Source organism: Laccaria bicolor, genomic scaffold (assembly GCF_000143565.1).
Source record: "Laccaria bicolor S238N-H82 LACBIscaffold_7 genomic scaffold, whole genome shotgun sequence".
In the NCBI taxonomy this organism is placed as follows: domain Eukaryota; kingdom Fungi; phylum Basidiomycota; class Agaricomycetes; order Agaricales; family Hydnangiaceae; genus Laccaria; species Laccaria bicolor.
In genome coordinates this window covers 413519-435428 of record NW_001889878.1, presented here as the reverse complement: position 1 = coordinate 435428, position 21910 = coordinate 413519, and the positions used below count along the sequence as shown (strand labels likewise).

Here is a 21910-nt window from a genome sequence, read left to right as displayed (position 1 = left end):
TTGTTTGCTACGCATGGGAAGCCTCCAATTACTCGTGTATAAAGGGAGTGGGATTCCATCAATGATCATGGTGAACGCGAACGTTAAGCCTGTCATCGGAAAGGACCACCAGCGCTGATGTCAGGCACAACGAATGAAGTTTATCTGGAAACATCCAAAATTTGCTCAAGCCGTTTTCAAACAAAATATTCGGGCGGTCTGTTGGAAGGATTAGAATATTGGCCAGGTATGTGCTGTCATTTCATTGGCAAAACGCCCCGTTCGACTTTGAGCGACTTCAGCAGGTCAAATTACTCTTGACTCCAGATTCCTCGACCCTCACCGGCGGTCTGCTGTCACCGTGCCAATCTTCCCAAGTTCATGATATATTTGCTGTAAGGGAGTGTGCAGACATTCCAGTTCCCTCGGTATGAGCAACCGTCTGCCACCAAACTCCAGCAAGTCAAGCCCTTCCTGGCGTATCACTCCCCTCTCACCACCCACCACACATGTGACTATCAGCGACCTGATTGTTGGGAATCCCACTGCTTCACCAGGTGGAATTTCAGGAGGTTCTGGGATTCCCACTTCGACGCTTCCAAACAGCACAGCGAGTGTTCCAACCACTTCTGGAAGTTCAAATGTTGATACGATTCATGAAGTCCCCACTGAGCCGACGACGATAACTACCACTTTTCTGACCCAACCACCACCATCACCAATCATGTTCCTCGTTGCCCTAGCATCGACAAGTACGCCGCAACTGATGACAAATACCCTAACAGCGACGGAAGGCGTAACTCAGCCTCCCGAATCAACGCTACTAGTGTCTGCATCTCCAGTGACATCAGGCTCGGTTATGGTTGAGGGAGGAGGGGACGTTCGCGCTAACCCAAGTTCAAATGATTCGACTCCACCAATCACATTGAAAGCGTCATCAGGCAGTGCGATAAAAGATTTCGAGGGTTTAGACGACCTCGAGATCGTCAATCATAAACTCCAACCAATCCATTCTATCGGCTCACCTCTCGGGGAAGATGCCACTCTTCCCGATGGCAACAGCGTTTCAAGAAACAGTTCAAGTGATGCAATAGGGGTGGTAGATCATTCTGTGGTTGTGAACATCCCGCCAGACGCGAATGTTGGGGAGAAAGAGCCTTTGACTTTGAATAGCGGCGAAGCAACTAAAGTGTTGGGCGACCATTTACTCACCAACGAACACGTCTTCGCCCCTTGGTACAAATATGCTTGTGCAGACGTCTTGTTGTCCTTGGAACCCGAGGGTAGCAGCTCGGACGGCACGAAATCGACTCTTCATAGATGGGAGAACTTCTGGGACAATGGCTCTGTGAGTAGTCATCTACAAAATCGAACAAACTAGCCTTTTTTGAAGTTGCCATTCCAGACAATAACATACGCGTTCATGAAGGGCAGTCTTATACAACAACGAAAAGTTGTAGCAGTCCTCGACCAATGGAGTCGTTATGCCAATATCAAGTTTGAACATAGGGAATCCCTTAACGAAGCTACCATTCGTATCAGTTTTGAAGAGAGATTCGGCTCTTTCTCATACATTGGGAGAACTATCGAGTCCATACCAAGGGACAGGGCCACCATGAATCTGGGATGGCTGGAAGACACGCTTCTCTTTACAGATGTTGAACGAGCTGTCCTTCTGCATGAAATTGGCCACACTCTGGGACTTTCACATGAGCATGCCTCTCCTGCACTAGGGGGGCAGGGAACACTGAAACAAGAGGGTAAGACTATTTTTGTCTACGTGCACAATGGTCTGATCCTCTTCGTTGTCAGCGTATGAAAATTATAACAACTACGTCATCGGAGGCGCTGATGAAGCTTTGGTGGCAGGGGCTTTCAACGCATATGCCAATTTCGAACTGAGCAACTACCTGGAGACAGACGCTGGATCGATTATGAAGTGCGTGGTTTGTACACCTCCTCAATCTTTGCCCCGCTAACTTCGGTTAGATATTTCATGCCGCAAGAAATGAACGAGGAATCTGTACAGTTCCTTCCCAACTACGGCCTTTCAGACATGGATCTAGCGTTTATCATGATCATATATCCTTTCCCTGCGGGTTCTACTCCAGTAAAAGACGGATGGAATCTCGACCACGCATTATGGATTGCAGGTGTCGATGGAGAGATCAAAGAACTTATTTTGGAGGAATATGCTCGTTCCAACTGGCCGGAAATGAGATTCCAGTTCATCAACTATTACACTGAGGCTCGGGCCGCCCGCTCTTTCCACGGAGTTACCGATGACCAACACCTGCCTAGCGAAAGTGTTGAGCTTGACTGGCACTTGCCTAGCGAAGGTGTTGAGCTCAGCTGGCACCCGCCTAGCGAAGGTGTTGAGCTTGACTGGTGCTGCGCAGAGGATGCATTTACTGGAGACGAGGCCAATGATACAGTCGCCGCCTTTGACGAGAATTTGTGGCTCCCCGGCGATGTTATTACATACTCCTTCGTCCAAGGCTTAAAGGATGCCACGCCATACCGTCAGCGTCGAGTTGCTGAAACATACGCTTACTACTCCAGCATAACTAATCTGAGATTCAGGAAGATTCCCTTTGATGGGCTTGCTCCAGCAAAGGCTGACATACACATTTATTTTGGCCCCATCCCAAACGGAAGATCTTCAGGATGGAGTATGATTGGAACGACATGCCAAGGGTCTCGCCAATCACAGGCACTCATTCATGAAAGAGGTGGAACTGTGGAAAGCTCAATGTGTTTTACAGATATGATCGCAAGGACGGAGACGAGCATTGGGGACAAGGTCCAAGAGGAGCGCATACTCTTTCACGAAATCGCCCACTCCCTTGGCCTCAGGCACGAGCGTCTCTCCACTGTAACAACAGACACCCACCACCATAGCGAATCAGTTGTGGTCCCATTTGATCTCAACTCCATCATGTTGTACGCAGATCGGTCTCTTGAAACCACAAAAAATTGGAAGAACTTCAAAGAGTTTTTCAATTTCCGTTCTCCTAGCTTCAACCATCTTCCGTCTGTGATGGATGAGGCAGTCTTAGGGGTAAGTTTATTCCGCATCAAACATGATACAATTTGTTCAGTTTTACATCAGGTGTTGTATCCTTATCCCGACGGAGATGTGTTTGACCACTTTGAAGGTGATCTTCGTAGCTTGGGCCTCCAGTCAAACCTTGGCAAGTTATCTGCACAACGGGATAGGGCGTTCAGTTTCTCTGGCCGTCTGGACTTCGCCGTTGAAATAGGACAGTTGAGAAGAATGATCTACGATGCCCTTGCAAATCTTGCAGCAAATCCACCGTCGTCTTCTTTTCTACTGACCCCCTCCATTACCTCTGCGGCAATAGGTCAAACTTTCCATACCCCGTCTCCCTCCATCAACAAACCACTGTTTAAGGTTATGGGAGTTCGTACGCAGCCGAAAACTACGACTGGACCTTTCCTCAAAACCATCCTCGATGAGCTTACAAAACTTTTTGCACCAAATTCTGGTCAGGTTTTTGCGCTCCAGATTCCTGGGCGATGCCTCTCTCAGGACCAGTACGCATGGGACACTACAGCTGCTGGCATCCATGGCCAGTCCATCAAGCCCGCAGCCGTTACTGAGAGTGAATTCCGTCTCACCGATCAACTTTACAATGTTGGCAACGTCGTTAGTACTCCCAACGGCCTCAATCTATCCCTTGTTTATGAGCAATGCTTAAACAATTTGGTACCTAGTCCACAACAAACATCTATCACGAGGCAGCAAGATCAAGTGCGTAAATGGCTGATGACTGACGTTCCCATTACGGGGTGGGTCAAAGATCTCGTCCGCTCGCAACGGACACAGCCGAACTCGGATGCAGCTGTCTCTCCGGAAACTAGTGCACCTAGGGCAATTTCAGCTCCTTCCGCCACATCCCCCGAGAAGTCTCTGAAACCTACCTTTCCGGTTCTCCATAAGCTCACAGAAGAGGGCAAAATCAATCGCATGGAGCTCGCCGACGCTTTGATGATAGAGTATCTGACAGCAAAGCAAGCATGGGAGGCCGAGCGCGACGAGCTGATCCTGGCTCTGAAAAGTGACAACACAGATGCTGCCACTCGTCATCTTAACCACGTCACCGCCATTCGAGAGGGTCAACTTGCTTCAAAGTATGCGGATGCCGTTGTCAGAGGTCATTCGCATACTGTTCGTCAGTACCTCGGATACTTAGATATCAAGAGTGCTGCCGAGTTGTTACAAGACGCCAAGGACGCTCTCCGCAACTCTGCTTCAAGCTCTTTGGACGGGAGCATGACGATTTATCCCGTACAATTTCAGCCCATCGATTGGTTCCAAGGATTATATACCAACTTCACGGTCGAAGACCTTTTCATGAACCCCGATTTGATCGCGCAAGCGCTGGATGCAAAGTCGAAGCAGCTCGACATCCTCAATACACAGCTAGTTTACTTGCAGCGGAGCCCATCGTTTGGCCATGATTTTGAGGAGTCGCAAGGAACGATTGATGTGGCACAATCAATGTACGACCAGGCTCAGGTGGAACTTTACACCACCTATACCAACAATGTAACCTCTTTGGCTAAAACGTGTATCAACGCTAGCGGCGAGTTTGTAATGGACGAGTTTGTCAAATTGGCAAAGGCATCAGGGATCTCAGAGGCTGCATTTCTCAACATCGAGCAAGCAATGGCGAAGATTACGTCAGCTCAGCTTGCTATCGTACAGGTTTCGCGTGCGTACACGCACGTATTCTCAGCAAAATCGCTCGCACAGGCGGCAGAGACTGCGAACGAAACAATCAGGATTACAGCTGATATTATTGCGCTGACGAGGGAGGTTGATGAGCTTACCAGTTATCTTCGAGTCTTGCGCTTCGGCAACGCGAAGGCGACAACAGCGACAGACTCCCTGAAATTTGCCTCTGTCGACGATGTTGATCTCATACCCAAGGAAATTACCTCTAGCCCCAGTAGATGGCAAGAAGTCACCATCACTCATACAATCGACAATCCCTTTTCCTATGAAAGCAAATTTGACAGCTCAAAAGAAGACTGTAGCTTTTTCCATAAACCCGAATCCTTTTCAGCTTCGGGGAAAGATTCCCCCCTCTCTAACATCTCATCGGTCACTGTCGAAGTTGGCTTCCGTTGTACTCTGGTCACCGTTGACCGTGGAAGGTGGTTTCAACCTCAGTTCTTCAAACAATCCAATAGTTTCTGTCACGTTGATGAGAAGGTATCGTGGTCGAAATGGCCACAAGACTTCAAGACAACAGACAACCTGATAGCCCAGGGGCTGCATGGAGCATTTGATGACATCAACAAGTACCTCAGGCCCGCATTCCCCACTGGTTTTCTCATCGCTAAGGTTCGCTCACTGTGCAGTCTGACCATACACGTCATTGACCACTTGTTCCCCTAGGATATCACCATCAAGGTTTTGCAAACGTCTGCCGAAGTTCGGTCTAGCGCTGCGGCGTTTGAGAAAGCCGTTGCTTCTTCTGCTGGTATTCTTTGCTGGTCCACGAGCTCCCCGCATGACCAAAGCTCTGGAAAAACGTACGCATACGCCCAGGCCGACGACGGCTACGTCATTCGCATCCCAAGACCTCAGGTAATGTCGATTTCCCGCCTCCACACATCAGTCTCTTGATTTTTGTTGCGTTCCCAGATCATGGGTTACATGCTACAGTTTACTGACCCCGACATGACTAAGCCTATTCCTGATGAAGACTTTTTGAGCTCTGATGATCAATAGCTCCACAAAACCACCCTCCTCATGAGAGACCTGCGCTCGCTGACCCAACGTCAATGGCCGCCTCGCGTCCTGACGACGGCTCATTTTCAACTTCGTTGGATACCTCCTATCAAACCATCTACCTCTCACAGCCCTAATTTATTCCTAATCAAACCAGGTTTGAACTGTATTTTTGCTTCGCTCCCAACTATTACGTATTCTTTTACTTCCGGTATTCAGCAGACAATCATTTTTGTATATCCATTACGGCCTTAATTACCTACATACCCTAGATTTATGGTAATTTTGGTTTACAAAATATACCACGGCTTCGGACATTTGTATTACATTTTTCTTGTGCTGGCGCTTGTGAGTCTCCCATTTGCCAAGCAATCGAGTGACTACCACTGTGTCGAATAAAGCCCTCAAAGAGTAATGCTTAATTGGTTGCCATAAGGTCATGTACATCATTGCAGTCATTCATTCGGTACTAAATGCCCGATTATCATAACACCTCGACTTGCAGCCTAGTAAATTCTCCTTCGTCTGCGAAACGAATTGGACTCATCACTAACACAATAAATTCAGGGGCTTGAGCGCACTACCTGCGGCGCTGGGCAGAGGAAAAATGGTTACGACCATCTAACATTGGATAGTTGTACGTCGAGTGTTGCGTGGCATCTCTAACGCGAATATTAGTAGGCGACGACCCATACTGCGGCAGTGGAGGAAGTGCCGAGGTTGAGAATGGGCCCATGTATTGGGGGAGACCCTCCATCCGCTGTCATCACAGAAAAAAAAATTAAAAGGGCTGGACAAATAGAATAAAATAAACAATCACCGAGTCGTTTGCATCAGTCCAGTTATCCCAGGGTTGAGGCTCGTAGGCTAGTTGACCAAGCCCCGGAATATGAGGTGGCTGAATGTCGTAGTAATTGGTGGTGAATAAAGAGGGACCCTGAAAGAGTGTGGGAGGTGCGCCCGGCTTTGGGGGTTCCACCTCTTGCATATAATCTCCAGACTGATAAAGCGTAACGTGGGTGCCAGGACGACGCGAAAGATCATCGCGTGTCGTGATGGGCGCACCATAGCCGACGCTGCTGTCCAAGGTCGACTGCGAGGTGTGTTCCTCGCCAGGAGGGCACGAGGACGAACGAGAAAAAAATGATCCGTTTGTGAGTGAGAACTCGGGAGTCGGCTGGTTGCTATACCCAACTTCTGCTTTCTTGGGGGGCTCTTCGAATCGCCTAGTCGTTTGTTTCTCGCCACTTGCACCCCCATAATGGGGGTGTCGGCCTTCTTGACGTTTCTGGTAGACGGGGACGGATTTGGCCATTTCGACCCAAGGGGCTTTCTGCTTAGCCGTCATTAGGCTCCACAGCTTGCCGGGGATATTGCCATTGACAGGGCTTGTTTGCTGACGGAGAACGTCCGCCCGAAAAAGGAAAAATGGGTCGAGCGGACGAGAGATGTGTCCCTCCTGCTGTCTCTGAGCATGAGACTTCTCGTACAGGTCGGGAGGCAGACTCGTAGGGACGGGTAGGCTGAAGGTGTAGACGCCATCAGATACGGTCGATGAAGTAAGTTCACGTCCTGATAACAACGTTAGAGAAACTGACAATGCGACGGGTAGAAAAATAAGACGTACCTTTCATCGATCTTGCAAGGTAAATCCTGGGTGAAAGAAAGAAGGAGCAGCTGGATTACTCGCCTTTAAGTGTGTTAAACAAGGGGGATGTGAAAGAACCTTGTACGCGCTCTTTGTCGTTATTTATTAGCCTGGACACGTTGCAAATTTCCAAGCAGGTCCGTAAGAAGCAGTCATTGAATAACAAAGAACCTGCTTGTGGGGTCTGTTAACAGAAAAACACATCTTGAATTTTTTTCCTGCTCGGATTCAAGAGAGAAGACGTAAAGCGTACTCCCGACGTAAAGTCTAAACTTGGCCCTCCTTAATAGGAATATCGGGAGGACAAGGCGCTGCAGCTTCGGCGAGGAGCCAGGCACGAGGCTGGGCAAGATCAGCAGATCATCCCATTGTTCGACCAACTCCGGGAACAAGGCGTGTTGTCGTTTGTGATGAATCAAAGACACCGAACTATTTTTAGCTCAGGTGAGGCCGAAGGTTAACAAACGCAAAAGAAACTCTCTGCACATGGAAATCATAGATGGTCAATGTTAATTATACCAAGCCGAATTATCAGTTTCAACAACCAAAAAATTGTGTAGTAAGAGTATGGACAACGCAACCCAAAATTTCCCTCCCAGTCCAATTACCAATGCAGTAAGTTATATGGCATTCTAGAAATCATGAAGATCCAGCGGGACGTCAACCACATAATTAACTGTCCCCCTTGCCCTTGTACTCCGCCTGGGCGGTGGTGGCGGCGTCGTTGACCCTCTGGCAGACACATCATGATTTACGCTCTCGACTTCGGTTTCCCCATCACCTCCCTCTTCAAATTCTTGCTGGGGATCGTCAGGCTCTGATGGGACGTCAACGACGGGATCGACCTTTTTCCTCGCTTTTTTCCTCCCTACGGGTGATGCTGGCGACCCAGGCACAGCATGGACACTCTCAGCCTCCATCTCTGCGTCCTCTTCGTGCGGGGGATCGTCGAGCTCCATGGGGATGTCGACTGCAGTTTTGACCACCGACTTTTTTTTTCTCTTCCGTTTGGCTGGTGGTGTTAAAGATATCGTCACTTCCCCCTCGCCCTCTATGTGCGGGGCATCATCAAGCTCCATGGGAACCTCACCGACGGGATTGGCCTTTTTCCTTGTTCTTCTTTTTCGTGTGGGAAGTGGCATGGCTCCTTCAGGCACCCTGGGCCCGCCCTTTTCGTGCAGGGAATCATCGAGCTCCTGGGGCACATAATTGACAGTGTCCCTCTTTCTTTTGCTCCGTCTCGGTGGTGATGTTGCTCCCCCACGGTCAAGGTCTATCCACTCATCATCTTCTTCTTCGTCATGCGGAAGTTCTGGCGCCTTTCCTTTGCGCTTCTTCCAAGTCCAGTTCTCTGTTTAGTTTACGTTAGTCAAGTACTTGAATTAAACGACGCTTGTGGTAAAGGACACACTTTTATTGAACTCCTCATCCGAACCTCTACGTCTACCTTTCGGTGGGACCCTCGACCCGATTTCTCGGTGGCGGCGTTTTTCCGAAAGGACAGGAGGTACTTCGAAGATGCTAGCTTCAGCTGCTGTCATCAAGTCTGACAGTTTCTTCTTCGCGGCTGCGATGATTTGAATCCTGTGCACGCCTTGCCGAACGACACACGTAAACATCAGTAATACCGTAGATGACTCTGAAGGGCTTTATCCCAACACACCATGATCAGGTTTATCCGGTTCCCCATAAACAGCTTGTAAACGCGAACTGACATTTTGCATTATCCTATATACACAAAACAAAACAATCACTAACTACACTTCTAGTGATAACTGAAAAGAAAAGAAAAAAAGGAAAAAACATACTGTGCGTCCATGAATCGCGTGTTTCCGCGCGCGGCTAGGGCGTTGAGGATCGACTGCCAATGGATGGGCTCGACACGGTTTTGTAAGCTTGGAGCGCGGGCGGGGGTATGTGTGGCCATGATGTCGAGGATGTAAGCTAGACACTCTGTGGCGGAGGATACCAGGTAGGGGATGTATGATGGGGGTTCCAGGTCGTCCTCGTCACCGTCTAGGTCCAAGGCTTCGTCGTCCTTGTCTTGGTTAGCTTGTCGTTGTTCGGAAGGAGGGTCACCATCGTCGGGGAAGACAGGTAAAGGTGTTGGAGGATGGCGTTTGAGGGCCTGCGCGGCTAGCAATGTGACTTCGTCTTCCAAGTTCCATTCAGGTGCCATCACGTCGCCCATGGGTAAGGGCCAGCGTGTCCAGGTATCCCGTTGTTTTTTGGGAGGAGGTTTTGCCTTTGGTTTCCTCTTGGTTTCTTGCGAAGTGTTCGCTGGCGGACCCTGGGAGAACGCTCGGTTGGATGGGTGGTTTAGATCGCTTGGTCCAGCTATGGGTGTCGAGGAGGTATTAGGTATGTTTGTACCACTAGGACTCGCGTCCTCTTCCTCGTCGTCGTCGTCCAGGTCCGAGCCCAATTGCGTGTCGTCATCGTCCTGCCAGTGATTCGGTGGTGGTCTTGTGAGTTGGGTCGTTACGTCGAGAGCGCTTCTTGTACGCAAAGCACGAAGCAGCGAGGAATATTCTGTGAGTTCAAAATGTAACTTCTCCGGGACGCGTTTCCGTTTTCCCATTAGAAGTGGGGAACAAGGTACCCAGGAAGAAGCCAAGGCAATCGTGGTAATGCTTACATAAAAACTGTACAGTACCAAGCTACACAAACCGTGTCAGCAACCTCAACTCTCCCAAGTCCTTTCCATTTACTTCAAAGTCAGTATACTATTTCGCCTCATGATATTCAGATTTTCTGACATTATTTGACAGAATGAGAGAGAAGTGGAAGAAAAAGAGATCCCGCAGGCTTAGGCGCAAACGCAGAAAGATGAGGGCTCGTTCCAGTACGTATACATACACCTCACGAAAAGACATGCCAACGAATTTTTGCAGAGTAAACGCACCCACGAGTGTGCTGGCCTACGTAACGTCTAGGTCGTCAGTCCAAGCAACTCCGAGGAGCGATGAGTTTGGCGTCCGTTCGATCCGCCATTGTTTCACTCCAGTTCTGGCGCCCGATATGAGGTTGTCGTATCGCCTACACGTACACTGTGCGCCTTTTGGGTCAGGGTGCACACAGCTATCGGCTTTTTGGTCAAGTGTGGTCGAGGTTGTTTCATGGGTCGTACAAATAAATGTCTTGATATTCTCTCAAAATCAAAACAAATGCTTTCTCCCCGACCATCTGTGTTTGAGTAAAGGAATTCTAAGAGTTCGAAGAGATTACTTCAAGATTTAGAACAGATGTTTAGAAATTGAAACATCACAGTTGAACATTCCTGGCGCGTGATCCCATCAACGCGTCTCCTTTGCAGTCGCGTCTACCTTCAAGTACACAATGAAATCCGTCCCAAAAATTATAATCAAAGCCCGAGCGCCAGCAGCCTCCACATCCCGAGTAATAACCCCCGCACCCGTCCCACTAGCACCTGAGGCAGACTCCGGACCCGAAGAAGAGGATGACGACGACGATCAAGAAGGCGACGAGACACAACCCATGGACGTCGACGGCCCCGCATTAACTGCAGACGAAGAAGGTGGGAGTGGTATTGGAACTGCTCCACGACCTCGAGGCAGGCCGCGCGGACGAGGGAGGGGCGGTGGAGGGAGTGGAACTAGCACGCCAAGAGCGAGAGGGCGGGGAAGGGGACGTGGGAGGGGAAGGGGGCGCGGTGTTGGTGGTTCGTTTACCATTCGGCTGCCGAAGCGTGGGGAGGGTGATGATGCTGATGCGGGGAGCGAGGGTGGTGAGGGTAGGGAGGGAGAGGAGGGTGGAGATGAGGTCGATGCTGAGGAGGTTAAGGAGAAGGAGGCACCGTTGGGTGGCGGGAAACCGTTTCGCAACATTCAGGGCGTCGTTCGTATTATTGAGGGGGATGAGTTCGTCACGGACGATGACCCCAAGGGCGACGAGAAGATTGATACGTTTGGGAATTTACTTGGTGGTATGCCTCTCTCTCTTTTTTTCTCAAAACTTAGATCTAATAATGCAACATAGGCAGGAGATTCAAAGCATCTACGTTCACCCTTCCAGGTCGACACCCACAGCGCCAATACATGCTCGCCATCGACGCAGCACGTACTTCTGGTTTCAGAGACTCACTATATTACTTCCGTCGCAACCTCCTGGCGTTCAAGTTGAATGCCACTCAACCTGAAAAAGACTTTCTTATCTCTGAAGGCAAACTAGGTTCTCATCTTCGAACGAGGAGCGTAACACTCGTCACTGCCCGGAGCGCGTTCAAACTCCATGGCTCCAAGATGATCATTGGTGCGTTTCTTTTTTCCCATTTTCACTCAAAAAAAAGTACTAATTTCATTTGTTACGGTACAGACGGTAGATGGGTAGTAGACGACTACTACGAAGTAAAATCCCTCGAAGAAATAACCGCCAAAGGGCTCAAACCAGGCGACCTAGTAGGCGAGCTCCCCGATCCAAACGCCGCACACCACTCCAACGAGCTTTCCGCGCTCAACGCAGCCGCCAACGCCAGCTCGAACAAGAACGACCGTGGAGGCGGTGGCGGGCTAGGCATCTACCGCGCCGGTGGACCCACGACCATCTTCGGTGCGTCAGGGTGGGGACCGTACAGTGATGGACCATTAAACGCCGTGCGGAAGAGCTTGCTCTCACGTGATGGAGTGACGGAGGAGAATTGGATGTGGATGATGGCGATGAGGGTCTCAGAGGCCGGGGATGAGTGGGCAAAGTTGAGGAAGGAGGCGTTGAAGGTTGTGGAGGGTGTAGAGGGACTAGCTATGGGTGATGTGTCGGTGCCTTCTCCGCCTCCTGCTCCGGCTGTAAATGAAGAGGACGAGGAAGACGAAGAGGAGGATGTAGAAGGGGAGAAGAAGAACGCGGCAACAGTGGACCCACCTCCGTTGAAGAAACGTAAACTTGGGCTTGGGAAGCCTGTGGGCATATATGAACCACACGCGAATATTATTCACTGTAAGTCTTCGTCGCCTCCGTCTTCTTTTCGCTCCTGAAATAAAGTTGCTACGTAGATCGCGCAGACACGCAGCCAACACGAAGTCGTTGGCAGCAACTACCAGACTCTGCTACGAAGAGGGAAGTTTTGGGTGGGACCAAGGCGGGTAACGGTGCTTGGGCTCTTGCCTGGGTCGATACAGTTGTGGAGCTGCCGAAGCCTGATGATCCGCCGAGCCCGGCTGCTCTTGCACGCGAGGAAGCTTTGAAAGCGGTGGAGTTGGAGAGTGTGGACGAGGAGGTTGTTATGGTAGAGTAGTTCAGAGTCAATCTATTGGCATTGAAATATTGATGAGTGCAGAAGATCCACAATGACATGGGTCTGTTACTATTAGGCATTGCCACCGGGCACAAACCGGGCATCATGAGGGTGCCAATGAACCTAGGGGAAAAGCTGATGTCTCAAGAGCATTTGGGACTCGGTTGTGTCTGTGCACATATCCCTCCATCATGCACATCGTATTCTCAAGGTTCCGGTTCTGAGGCAGCCACTCCTCACGCACAGAATCTTCATGCGCTCGTGATAGTCCAGGTCTCGCAGAAGCTGAGGCGTGACGAGGAAGCACTGCGAGCTTTCTGGCCTGCGTATATGACGATGTGTGCAAAGACTGCCTGGACTTCCAATCATCTTTGTCAAATCTTTGCGCAAGTTGGTGTGAGGCTCGATGAGAGGGTCTGCAAAATTTGTGACTAAGATATGTAGGGAGGATCGATGGATAGTCTATGTAAGAGTCGCAATGACTGCCGTTTTGTTGTAAACGTACTAAACCCTGTTGTGAGGCCGAAAAGGCATTTGTGTACTGTGAACACTGAAAGGTTCAGAAAGAAAGCTTGGACAGGGACTGGCTTGGGAGCAGGTGTACCAACAACGACACCCAACACACTCAGGCACATGACGATGTGTCGCTGATATCCATTGGCCATTATTGACACTCCGACGTATCTGCGCCGTTAGGGTTAGGGATGTTAGGAGGTTAGGGTTATGGTTAGTGGGAGGTTAGGTTGCCGGTTAGGGTTTCAAACTCCGCTGAATTCCCCATTCGGGGAGTGTGTTACAATTGTTACAATAGGAAATCCGTCTACATCTACTAAAGACTAAGGGTGACCCAAGAGCCAGCCTCGACGGACCGAATCGACAAGCAGTATACTACTGTTGCCTTGTACAATTGTTCAATACAGCCATCTTCTGTTGATAGTCTCCAAATATCCTCCCAGCAAGCCTGATAGATGCCGTGTGCCAATCCGAGGATAAGTGTGACCTCAGTCTTCGATACTCCATTTCACCAATACTGGCCTCTCTTGAGATCAACAGATCGAGGTTGGGTATTTGCCCTAGGTAAAAGAGGGAGTGATGAAGAGGCCAAACTACAGCACTATCGGAGAAGAGCGACTTAGCTGTGGCGAGGAGGCCATCTTTAACGACCCCCTCAATCTTCATATTCGCAAGCTTCAGCTCCGTCCTCTCGACCAACTCCCTATTCGTGTCATCTCTCCATTGACTATACTGCCTGCAATTAACGAAGATGTGGTGCATGTCTCCTGTTACATCACATCCAAAGCTGCACAGATCATCGCTTCTCTTCCCTCTTCTATAAAGAACGTCCTCCGTCGCAAGTTGTCCAGACCTAGCATAAAGTTGAACAGCGGCCGAGTGTGCAGAGACTGCTTTGGTGTAAGGAAAGTCGGGTGGTGGTCCTGGATCATGGGCCCACGCCGACATTCGCAGGTCGTGTCCTACTCCTAGATCGGACGCGGACTTTCGGGCGAGGAGGATCTCGATGAAGTGCATGGTGTTGGACTCGATCCAGCCATCACGTTCGGAATAGAGTGTGTAGTCATTCATGAAGAAGGTTGGAATAGGTGATTGTGACAACTCTGAAACGAGTTTCTGAGACGATGTCGCCAAGAAGTCCGCTTCATCATTCATTCTTGCCTCAAGCGACGATCCACCAGAGTGACTGGCAGTATAGTTGATAGTAACGCGCCTACGGTTCACGAGTGAGAGGATCCACCAGTAGTAGGATCTACCATTCATGTAGCGTAGCCGTGGTACTTGAGAGACACTGGTCTGGCTGTCATCAATTAGTCTAACCGAATTTAAGTGATCAGTGAGGACTGTCACGATGTCTTTGGTGACATAGTTTCCAGCTAGAATCAGTGAGATTATCAGCCCAACTTGTTCTCCATGTAAAATGGAAATGTTACGCCCCGGGACTCTCAAAACCAGTGACTTTCTCCCTGTAGCAGCTCTGGTGACCGACTTGCTATCCAAAATGCCTGCAGCAGCTGGTACCATTGAGCCATCGGACACCCAGGTGAGATCGTCGCTGTATCTAGAAGGTGGAAAGCCACAGACGTCTGCGAGGTTGCCAACCAATGCCTCAGCCCATCGCTCACGTAGCTTACGAGGCAGAGCCAGATCGACTGGTCCTATGACTAGGTTATCAATCTGGATCCTTTCGCAAAGAGCATGGACTAATCGTCTCCAACTAGACTTGGCTGCTGAAGACCAGGTCTTGTCGAAGACGCAGGGATGGTTAGTGACGCGAATCTGACCATCTAGATCCATAGTCCACTCTCCGAAGTCCTTGAGAGTGCATATACCCTTGAGACACAGAGAGCGGAGTGAGACGCCCGTAATATCCGTAAATGCCTGCGAACCAGAATGATTGCACAAGTTCTTTACATGGGTCAATGAAACGTCACCTTCTACGATGCCAGATTGGTCTGTCGGCCTGAGAGACAACGACATATCCTTCAATACCTTCTGAGCTGTGACCCACTCAGCTGGGATGAGGTGCATTTGCCGTGAAAAGTCTCTCTGTAGACCGATGCCATCGAACGGGTACAGGCAGTTGTTCCACTCGCATGTCCAATCCATTAGCGTGATAAGCGCCATAGTTCGGTACGAGCGGATGTGATGATTAAGGTCATGACTAACCCCATTGACAACTATGCCGGCATTGATGCGAGCAATAGACGGGAAGTCGAAGCCATGGTAGGATACGGGAAGAGTCGCAATGGACGTCGAAGGTATAAAGGGAAAGCCAAGGGCATCATGAACCTTGCGAATGATCAACCTGTCAAGTGCCTCGGCGTCAGACTGTTTAATCGGTTGAAGCGACAACAAAGCACAACAACATGAGACCACATTTTGTGACACAATCTTCCGAATCAGTGTAATGGGAAGACGACCTATTACCGTTGGAAACTGAAAGCTTTCTATGAAGTCTTTGATTTCAGTAAAACGGGACACAGGATCATTGACTTTGGTCCTGAGAAAGTCTAGATCGTCTTTGACGAGCACGACATCATGCTCAGTGATGTCAAGAGGATTGACCCCCCTTCCCGTGGAGATGGACTGAAACTTGATAGTATCAGGATGATTCTCCGTGGCCGCGAGAACATAGGCCTTCGACTTCGCCCACTGCATCAACCAACCATAAGCATATTGAAAACGTTCCATCACGAGTGCGTTGCATCGCAACGACTCTAAGGATTTAGAAAAAATGTAAGAATCATCTGTAGCTTCTACCATAGCAATAAGCAGGCTGTGTTTTGCATCCGTCAGATGTGGGTCATCCTTCAACATACTGCTCGTCGTCACAACAAGGGCATCTGGGTCTGCAGAAAGAAGGTCATTAAGAAAATGATGACCAAGACTTGTAGTGAAGGTTGATTTGAGTGGGGATGCAGCCCCTCCCTGTTTGTTAAGCCCAGACACCACAATCGGGTCAGTGACCCCATACGCCGTTCGAATATAGCATTTGGTCTGATGCTGGGCAGCATAATCAAGGTCAATAATCGACTCTGGGAGTCCATAAGCACGAACAGCATCATAAAACCCTTCAGGTGAAAGATAATCGAAGCCCTTCATCTGGTCGCGCTTCAACGCGAAGACTTGTTGTTTATGACGATTTGCCCAGCATCTGACACCAGACAAATAACTCATGAGATCGCGAGTCTGAACACCAGGCTGTGCCGCCACCTGGGTGTCAGGTAAGATTCGTTTCTCCGCAGAATAACACATCAAAGAGATATTCAGCCAAGCCATTGGTGAATTCGTGAGAAAGTTAGAAAGTAAAAGACCTCTCCAATTCTGCAGGTCTGTCCGAAGACCCTGTTTGTGAAACATAGTGAGCCACATGTCTTTAATATCCCCAGGGAAATGGGAATTCAAAACCTGGTAATTGTGCAAGTCAAGCACCAGGGAAAGTGTGTCATCAGAGAGCGACTTGATAGTCCATTTCTCCCATCCATCTGGGCCTGGTGAAGGCTTACTATTGCCCCACCTGAGCATAGCACGAAAGTCAGCAAGCGAGGCTTTAATTGGCCAAATAAAGGGATCTTCAGTCACACGGCTCCTGACCTCCTTAACCGATGGTGTATCAAGCCAGGGCTTTGGCAAGTCAGGGACACGACTGTGATCGTATAACCTCGAGAAGTATTCCCTAGTCGTCGACTTCACCCCTTCAGGGTCGCAGACAAGCTTTTCAGCATCATCCAGATCATTAAGGGTCAACGGAAAAGAAACAAAATTAGAGGATTGGATGAGCTTCCTGGTGGAGCCACCCTTGAGCGCAGCAGCTATACACTGCCTTTCCCCTAAACGCACACATAGCACAATCTCCTTCGATTTCTCGGCGAAGAGTAGCTTGTGAAGTGACCTTCGTTTCCTTGTGAGATATTGGATCAGTGTGGAATCTGAACCTTCGCGCAAAAGGTCACGCAAAGCACAGGCATGGAGGTCCCTCACCTTCAGCGAGACACATGCAAGATGGTCAGACTTTTCAAAGCGTATGGCACCACCAACATGTCTGATGTCTGATACTATACCCTTGATCTTACCATTTGTTATGACCTCCGCTCACTTGCGGTATTGCTTCGCATGCCCAAAGACGTTGGCAGCAGTGGAGGTTATAATATTGGTGAGGTCTGAGTAGCGCTTTATGAACGAGTCATCGTCAATGACTTGATGTTCATGAAGATACTCAGCTTTGACTTGCTCATCAACAAGATCCCTAAAAGTCTGATACTTGTGCTTCTCAGACTTGAGAGGGATCTTTATTCTGGGTTGATTGGCTGTTCGTCCCATAGAGAGCTCTGCTGTCAATTGGCCAGTGGGTTGAGCCGGATTGGGCATGGCATGTACAATGTGTGCAACAATAGGTCTATGGTCAGTGTAAGGTATCCAGTCAGAGTGACAATCAGCAACAGAAATCTCAGAATCAATCATAGAGCCACGCGAAGTCACAACACGGTCTATGATATTTCCCTTAGAAGCAGCGCGACTGCTCCTACAAGTCCAGTCGCTAAAGCGAGAGCGTTCCTCAACGTCAGACCACAAATCATGCCTGTTAGTGTCCAACAGGAACTTGAGATATTGAGTCCTAGCATCAGCACCACCACTGAGACATTCGAAAGAAGCGACCGTCACATTAAAATCACCAGCCATGGTCCATGATGATGTCGTGGATAAACATAAGCTGGTCATGTCACGCCAAAAGAGGGAAACATCGCCGACTCCTCCAGGATTCCACAGAGCATATGCTCCGATAAAACGATGTCTAAAACATCTGCCATCAGGGGTTGTAAGTATGATATCCAACGCGATGACTCGCCCCTTCAGGGCTCTCTGCGTTATCTCAAGTCTCTGAGCAACCTGTATATCTTTACGAACGCCTACGACAACACCCCACTTGAAGATGTGATGGCCTTCAGCACATTCACCAGGTTCTTCATAAATGTCATAATCGGAGAAAGGCAGTGAGCCGCCTATCTTGGATTTAGTCTTCGTCTCATTGACGACGAAGATATGCGGCCTTCTGGCGCCGATCACAGAATTGAAATGAGCGACCTTTACAGGTTGCACCATTCCATTCACATTGAAGCCAAATAGAGTGAACGATGAGGTTGCTGCTGGTGGAACGTACGCCGACACAGTGCCTACCATACTAACCAGGAAGACAAACATTCCAAGAAGAAGGAATACATTGACTTCAGATGAACACTTGTACGTCTGGGTATATCTACAAGGGGGGCGGCTATCACAATGACCACTACTCAGATCCCTCCAACAATCAAAGACCCCTCGAAAAATGCCTGTGGATCTAGGCAGGGGCTTCTTCATACAGTTCAGAGGGGGGACTGAAGTGTCATCATGAATCACCATCAGTGTGTCCTGCTGAGGTAACAGTAAGGGACATACCTCATGAACTTCCTTTGCTTGAGGGTCGGGCACGTCGACAGCCATAGAGCCACCTGTCACATATGTTGCAACCTCATTCTCCTCGATGTCATCACTTGAAAGACGACGCCTCTTAGCGGAGACACTACGTCGATCATCAGACTTATCAGGGTGAAGCGACGCACTGGGCTGAACGCTCTTTTTAGAGAGACCAGGAGGTGCGGTCGGTAAATGCAGAGGTGCAGGATTTGACGAGGTGTCAGGCTGTAGTTGATCGACATGGCCCCTGACAATTGTGAGGAAGCTCCGGCTGGCTTGGCTGATTTGGTTCTGGAGAGATGCCTCCTCCTTCTCGATCTCAGCTAGCATCGCCTGCGCTTCATTGATCTTTCCCGGCTCCATTCCAACTAGCAACTGCATCTTGAGCGTCATTTTGTTGGTGCGTAAGTCAGAGAGATTGCGAGTGAGTCCAAGCTCGGCGGACTGAGCAAGGATCGCATGCTGGGAGCTGACAAGACGACCATCAAGGTTGGAGACGGCCTGCGTGACGTTCTGGAGATCTTTGGTGATCATAGACAGCTGAAGATGCGTGGCCTGGTGCTGTTTCTGATTACGATCCTCCATTGAGTCCATACGTCTTGTAAGCGCCTTGACTGCATCGTTGACAGACTCAGCGCCTTTCGCAAAGTCTCCGCGAATGCTGCCTGGTATTTTCCAAACACTGGTAGTGTTGACCTCATGCACGGTTCGGGGATAGACAAGAGTTGGGTATTTGGCGAAGTCTAGCTCAAAGAGTCTCTGAGTGGAAGGGGACAGTACAGCCTTGGTCGCTTTCCATGTGGTCATATGGAAGATAAACGCCTTGGGCTCATCGGGTGACATCCTGTGTCCGGCCAGAGTCGATTCGCCGTCTATGAGGAAGTTTCGACTAATCCATTCTTTCAACAATTGGTCGATATTCTCATAATCGTCCGGAACTCCCATGATTACAATCTCAAATGCATTGTAAATTTCGATCTGCCGACCACGCCTGACTCTAAGCGAGGATGGGAAGCCAGGAACAAGGACGGTTCTGGCATTGACTACAGTGTCGACATGGTGGGGAGATGCCATCTGGAGAGTGACTCCGCCCTTCCCAAGAAAGGAGTTGCAGACAGGAAGGCCCTTGGTCTTCGCCCAGCGCAAGAGTTTGTCCCGAGAATCGGATTGGAAGGAAGGATTGGTGGAGTCGTCCTTGAGCTTGGGAAAGCGTACCCATGATCGCTTGTCAGTACCATGTTTGGCAGGTGTCCACTTGACGTCCCAATCTGCGTTGAAACTAGTGAGTGCCACAAGTGGCTACCACCTTTATCATAAAACTAAGGCACTTGCCTGTAGAGCTGTGTGTATAAGTCCACAAGTTTTATGAAAGGCCTTTCATAGGTGTGTCCTGTGTCTTTCTTTCTCATAAAGGCTATGTTCTTCTCATAAGATATAGGCAAGGCCACAGAGTGCTTTTCATAATTAAACCTGTGTGCTTTCAATAGGTATTTCATTCACTGGGTTAGGTGTATTCATTGCCTTTTTCATAATTAATGGTGTGCACTTTCATTGAATATTTCATTAGGAATTTTGGGCACTTTCATTGCTTTTTTCATAATTAATCCTGTGTGATTTCAATAAATATTTCATTCACTATGTTAGGTGTATTCAATGCCTCTATCATATCTAATGGTGTGCGCTTTCATTGAATATTTCATTAGGAATATTGGATGCTTTCATTGTACTTTTCATAATTAATGTTGTGCAATTTCAATAAATATCTCATTCCCTAGGTCAGGTGTATTCATTGCCTCTTTCATAATTAATGCTGTGCGCTTTCATTGAATATTTCATTATCAATTCTGGGTGCTTTCATTGTGCATTTCAATAAATATTTCATTAGCTAGGTTATATGTATTCATTGCTTCTTTCATAATTAATGATGTGCACTTTCATTGAATATTCCACAGCTTTCATTGGGATTTTTCATTGAGTATCTCAATATTTCATTCCAATTTCATATCTGCCCCCAGGGATATCATTATGATTTTTTATTATATTCCATGATAGCAATGAAATAGCTATTACGGTCCATCCAATGGGTCATTGGGAGGGTGGTCACATGACAAATTTCCAAAAATGGTAAAAAAACAAAAGTTGTAGCTCTTTACCATAGCTTCCAGAATCAGTTGGAATTATGTCCTAAAGTGCTTCCATTGTGGAGATATAAGGTAAAAGGTTTTCAAAAGCGCCACGTTTTTTTTTTGTTTTTTGCATTTTTCTTCATGAAAAGAACACTAAACAACATGATTTCAACAGATTTAGAAAGCTAAGAGAAGGGGCTACAACTATTGTATCGTGGGAAATTTCTCCCAAAAAGGAAGGTACATGCCCTAAAAGGGTAATTGACACTGACAGACTACAAAAGTAATTTATAGCCTACAAAGTTTACTAATAGACTACAAAAAAGACTACAAAAGTTGGACATAGACCACAAAGGTCAGACAAAGACTACAAAAATTAGTAGTGTCTGCTTTTCTCATTACAAAAGTAATAGTGTCCGCTTTTTGAGACTACAAAAATTAGTAGTGTCTGTTTTTTCAGACTACAATGGTTTGTAGTGTCTGCTTTTTGAGACTACAAAAGTTAGTAGTGTCTGCTTTTTCAGACTACAATGGTTTGTAGAGTCTGCTTTGTTCATTATAAAAGTTAATAGTGTCCACTTTTTGAGACTACAATGGTTTGAAGTGTCTGCTTTTTTCATTACAAAAGTTAATTGTGTCCACTTTTCTGACATATAGTATGTAGTGTGGTTAGCTATATATATATAGGTCATTGGGGATATGATTGAAGGATTGGGATGAGTTGACATTCTGCCACTTATGAATAGTTGCTTTTGATGTCAGGTCCATGGCTGCTTTTTATACTTGCAATCTGTGATGTCTTTTCATATGAGAAGTCACTATCCTATCTAATCAAAGGGTGTGCTTCACATGAATCCTGGATAGACATTGAAAAACAGACAGGACCAACCACATATTTAACTCACTTTTGGTACCTTTAAATCAATCTACTCAAGGCTGACCCCAGTGGTGAAGGCTTGGAGAATGACAACTGGTCTTGGTATTGAAAGACATGACAAGTTGCATTGGTAGCACAGAGAATTTATCACTCCAAAAAAATCATGTGAAGATTGACTGTGGTCAGACATAGGACAGCAGATACTGATCTGAGTGGAAGGTTAACCAACATCAAAGATAGGATAGTGGCTTAGTGTGGAAAACAGCCATGGACCTACATCAAACACAACTATTCATAA

The 21910-nt window shown here is 48.2% G+C and overlaps 5 protein-coding genes across 5 annotated transcripts; 3 read left to right on the top strand and 2 right to left on the bottom strand.

Moving 5' to 3' along the window:
- Positions 1-133: 133 nt before the first annotated feature.
- Positions 134-6087, top strand: LACBIDRAFT_293566 (uncharacterized protein; the record flags this gene model as incomplete). The annotated part of the gene is made up of 9 exons (XM_001878947.1): positions 134-196; positions 307-374; positions 400-1327; positions 1361-1739; positions 1792-1918; positions 1969-3040; positions 3092-5353; positions 5408-5599; positions 5657-6087. 9 exons carry the CDS (start codon positions 134-136, stop codon positions 5741-5743), a joined length of 5178 nt encoding a protein of 1725 aa, XP_001878982.1. The 3' UTR covers positions 5744-6087.
- Positions 6088-6323: 236 nt separating this feature from the next.
- Positions 6324-7775, bottom strand: LACBIDRAFT_293565 (uncharacterized protein; the record flags this gene model as incomplete). Its single annotated transcript, XM_001878701.1, has 4 exons — positions 7648-7775; positions 7371-7578; positions 6564-7315; positions 6324-6503 (listed from the first exon to the last, which is right to left on the bottom strand). The coding sequence occupies exons 2-4, from the start codon at positions 7375-7377 to the stop codon at positions 6324-6326; spliced, it is 939 nt and encodes a 312-aa protein (XP_001878736.1). The 5' UTR covers positions 7378-7578; positions 7648-7775.
- Positions 7776-8063: 288 nt separating this feature from the next.
- On the bottom strand, positions 8064-9582 carry LACBIDRAFT_325220 (uncharacterized protein; the record flags this gene model as incomplete). Its single annotated transcript, XM_001878700.1, has 5 exons — positions 8064-8123; positions 8147-8742; positions 8803-9030; positions 9055-9119; positions 9200-9582. 5 exons carry the CDS (start codon positions 9580-9582, stop codon positions 8064-8066), a joined length of 1332 nt encoding a protein of 443 aa, XP_001878735.1.
- Positions 9583-10163: 581 nt separating this feature from the next.
- Positions 10164-10631, top strand: LACBIDRAFT_317027 (uncharacterized protein; the record flags this gene model as incomplete). The annotated part of the gene is made up of 1 exon (XM_001878946.1): positions 10164-10631. One exon carries the CDS (start codon positions 10164-10166, stop codon positions 10629-10631), a length of 468 nt encoding a protein of 155 aa, XP_001878981.1.
- A 99-nt stretch (positions 10632-10730) lies between these two features.
- Positions 10731-12642, top strand: LACBIDRAFT_317026 (uncharacterized protein; the record flags this gene model as incomplete). Its single annotated transcript, XM_001878945.1, has 4 exons — positions 10731-11337; positions 11391-11663; positions 11727-12344; positions 12401-12642. 4 exons carry the CDS (start codon positions 10731-10733, stop codon positions 12640-12642), a joined length of 1740 nt encoding a protein of 579 aa, XP_001878980.1.
- Positions 12643-21910: the final 9268 nt, after the last annotated feature.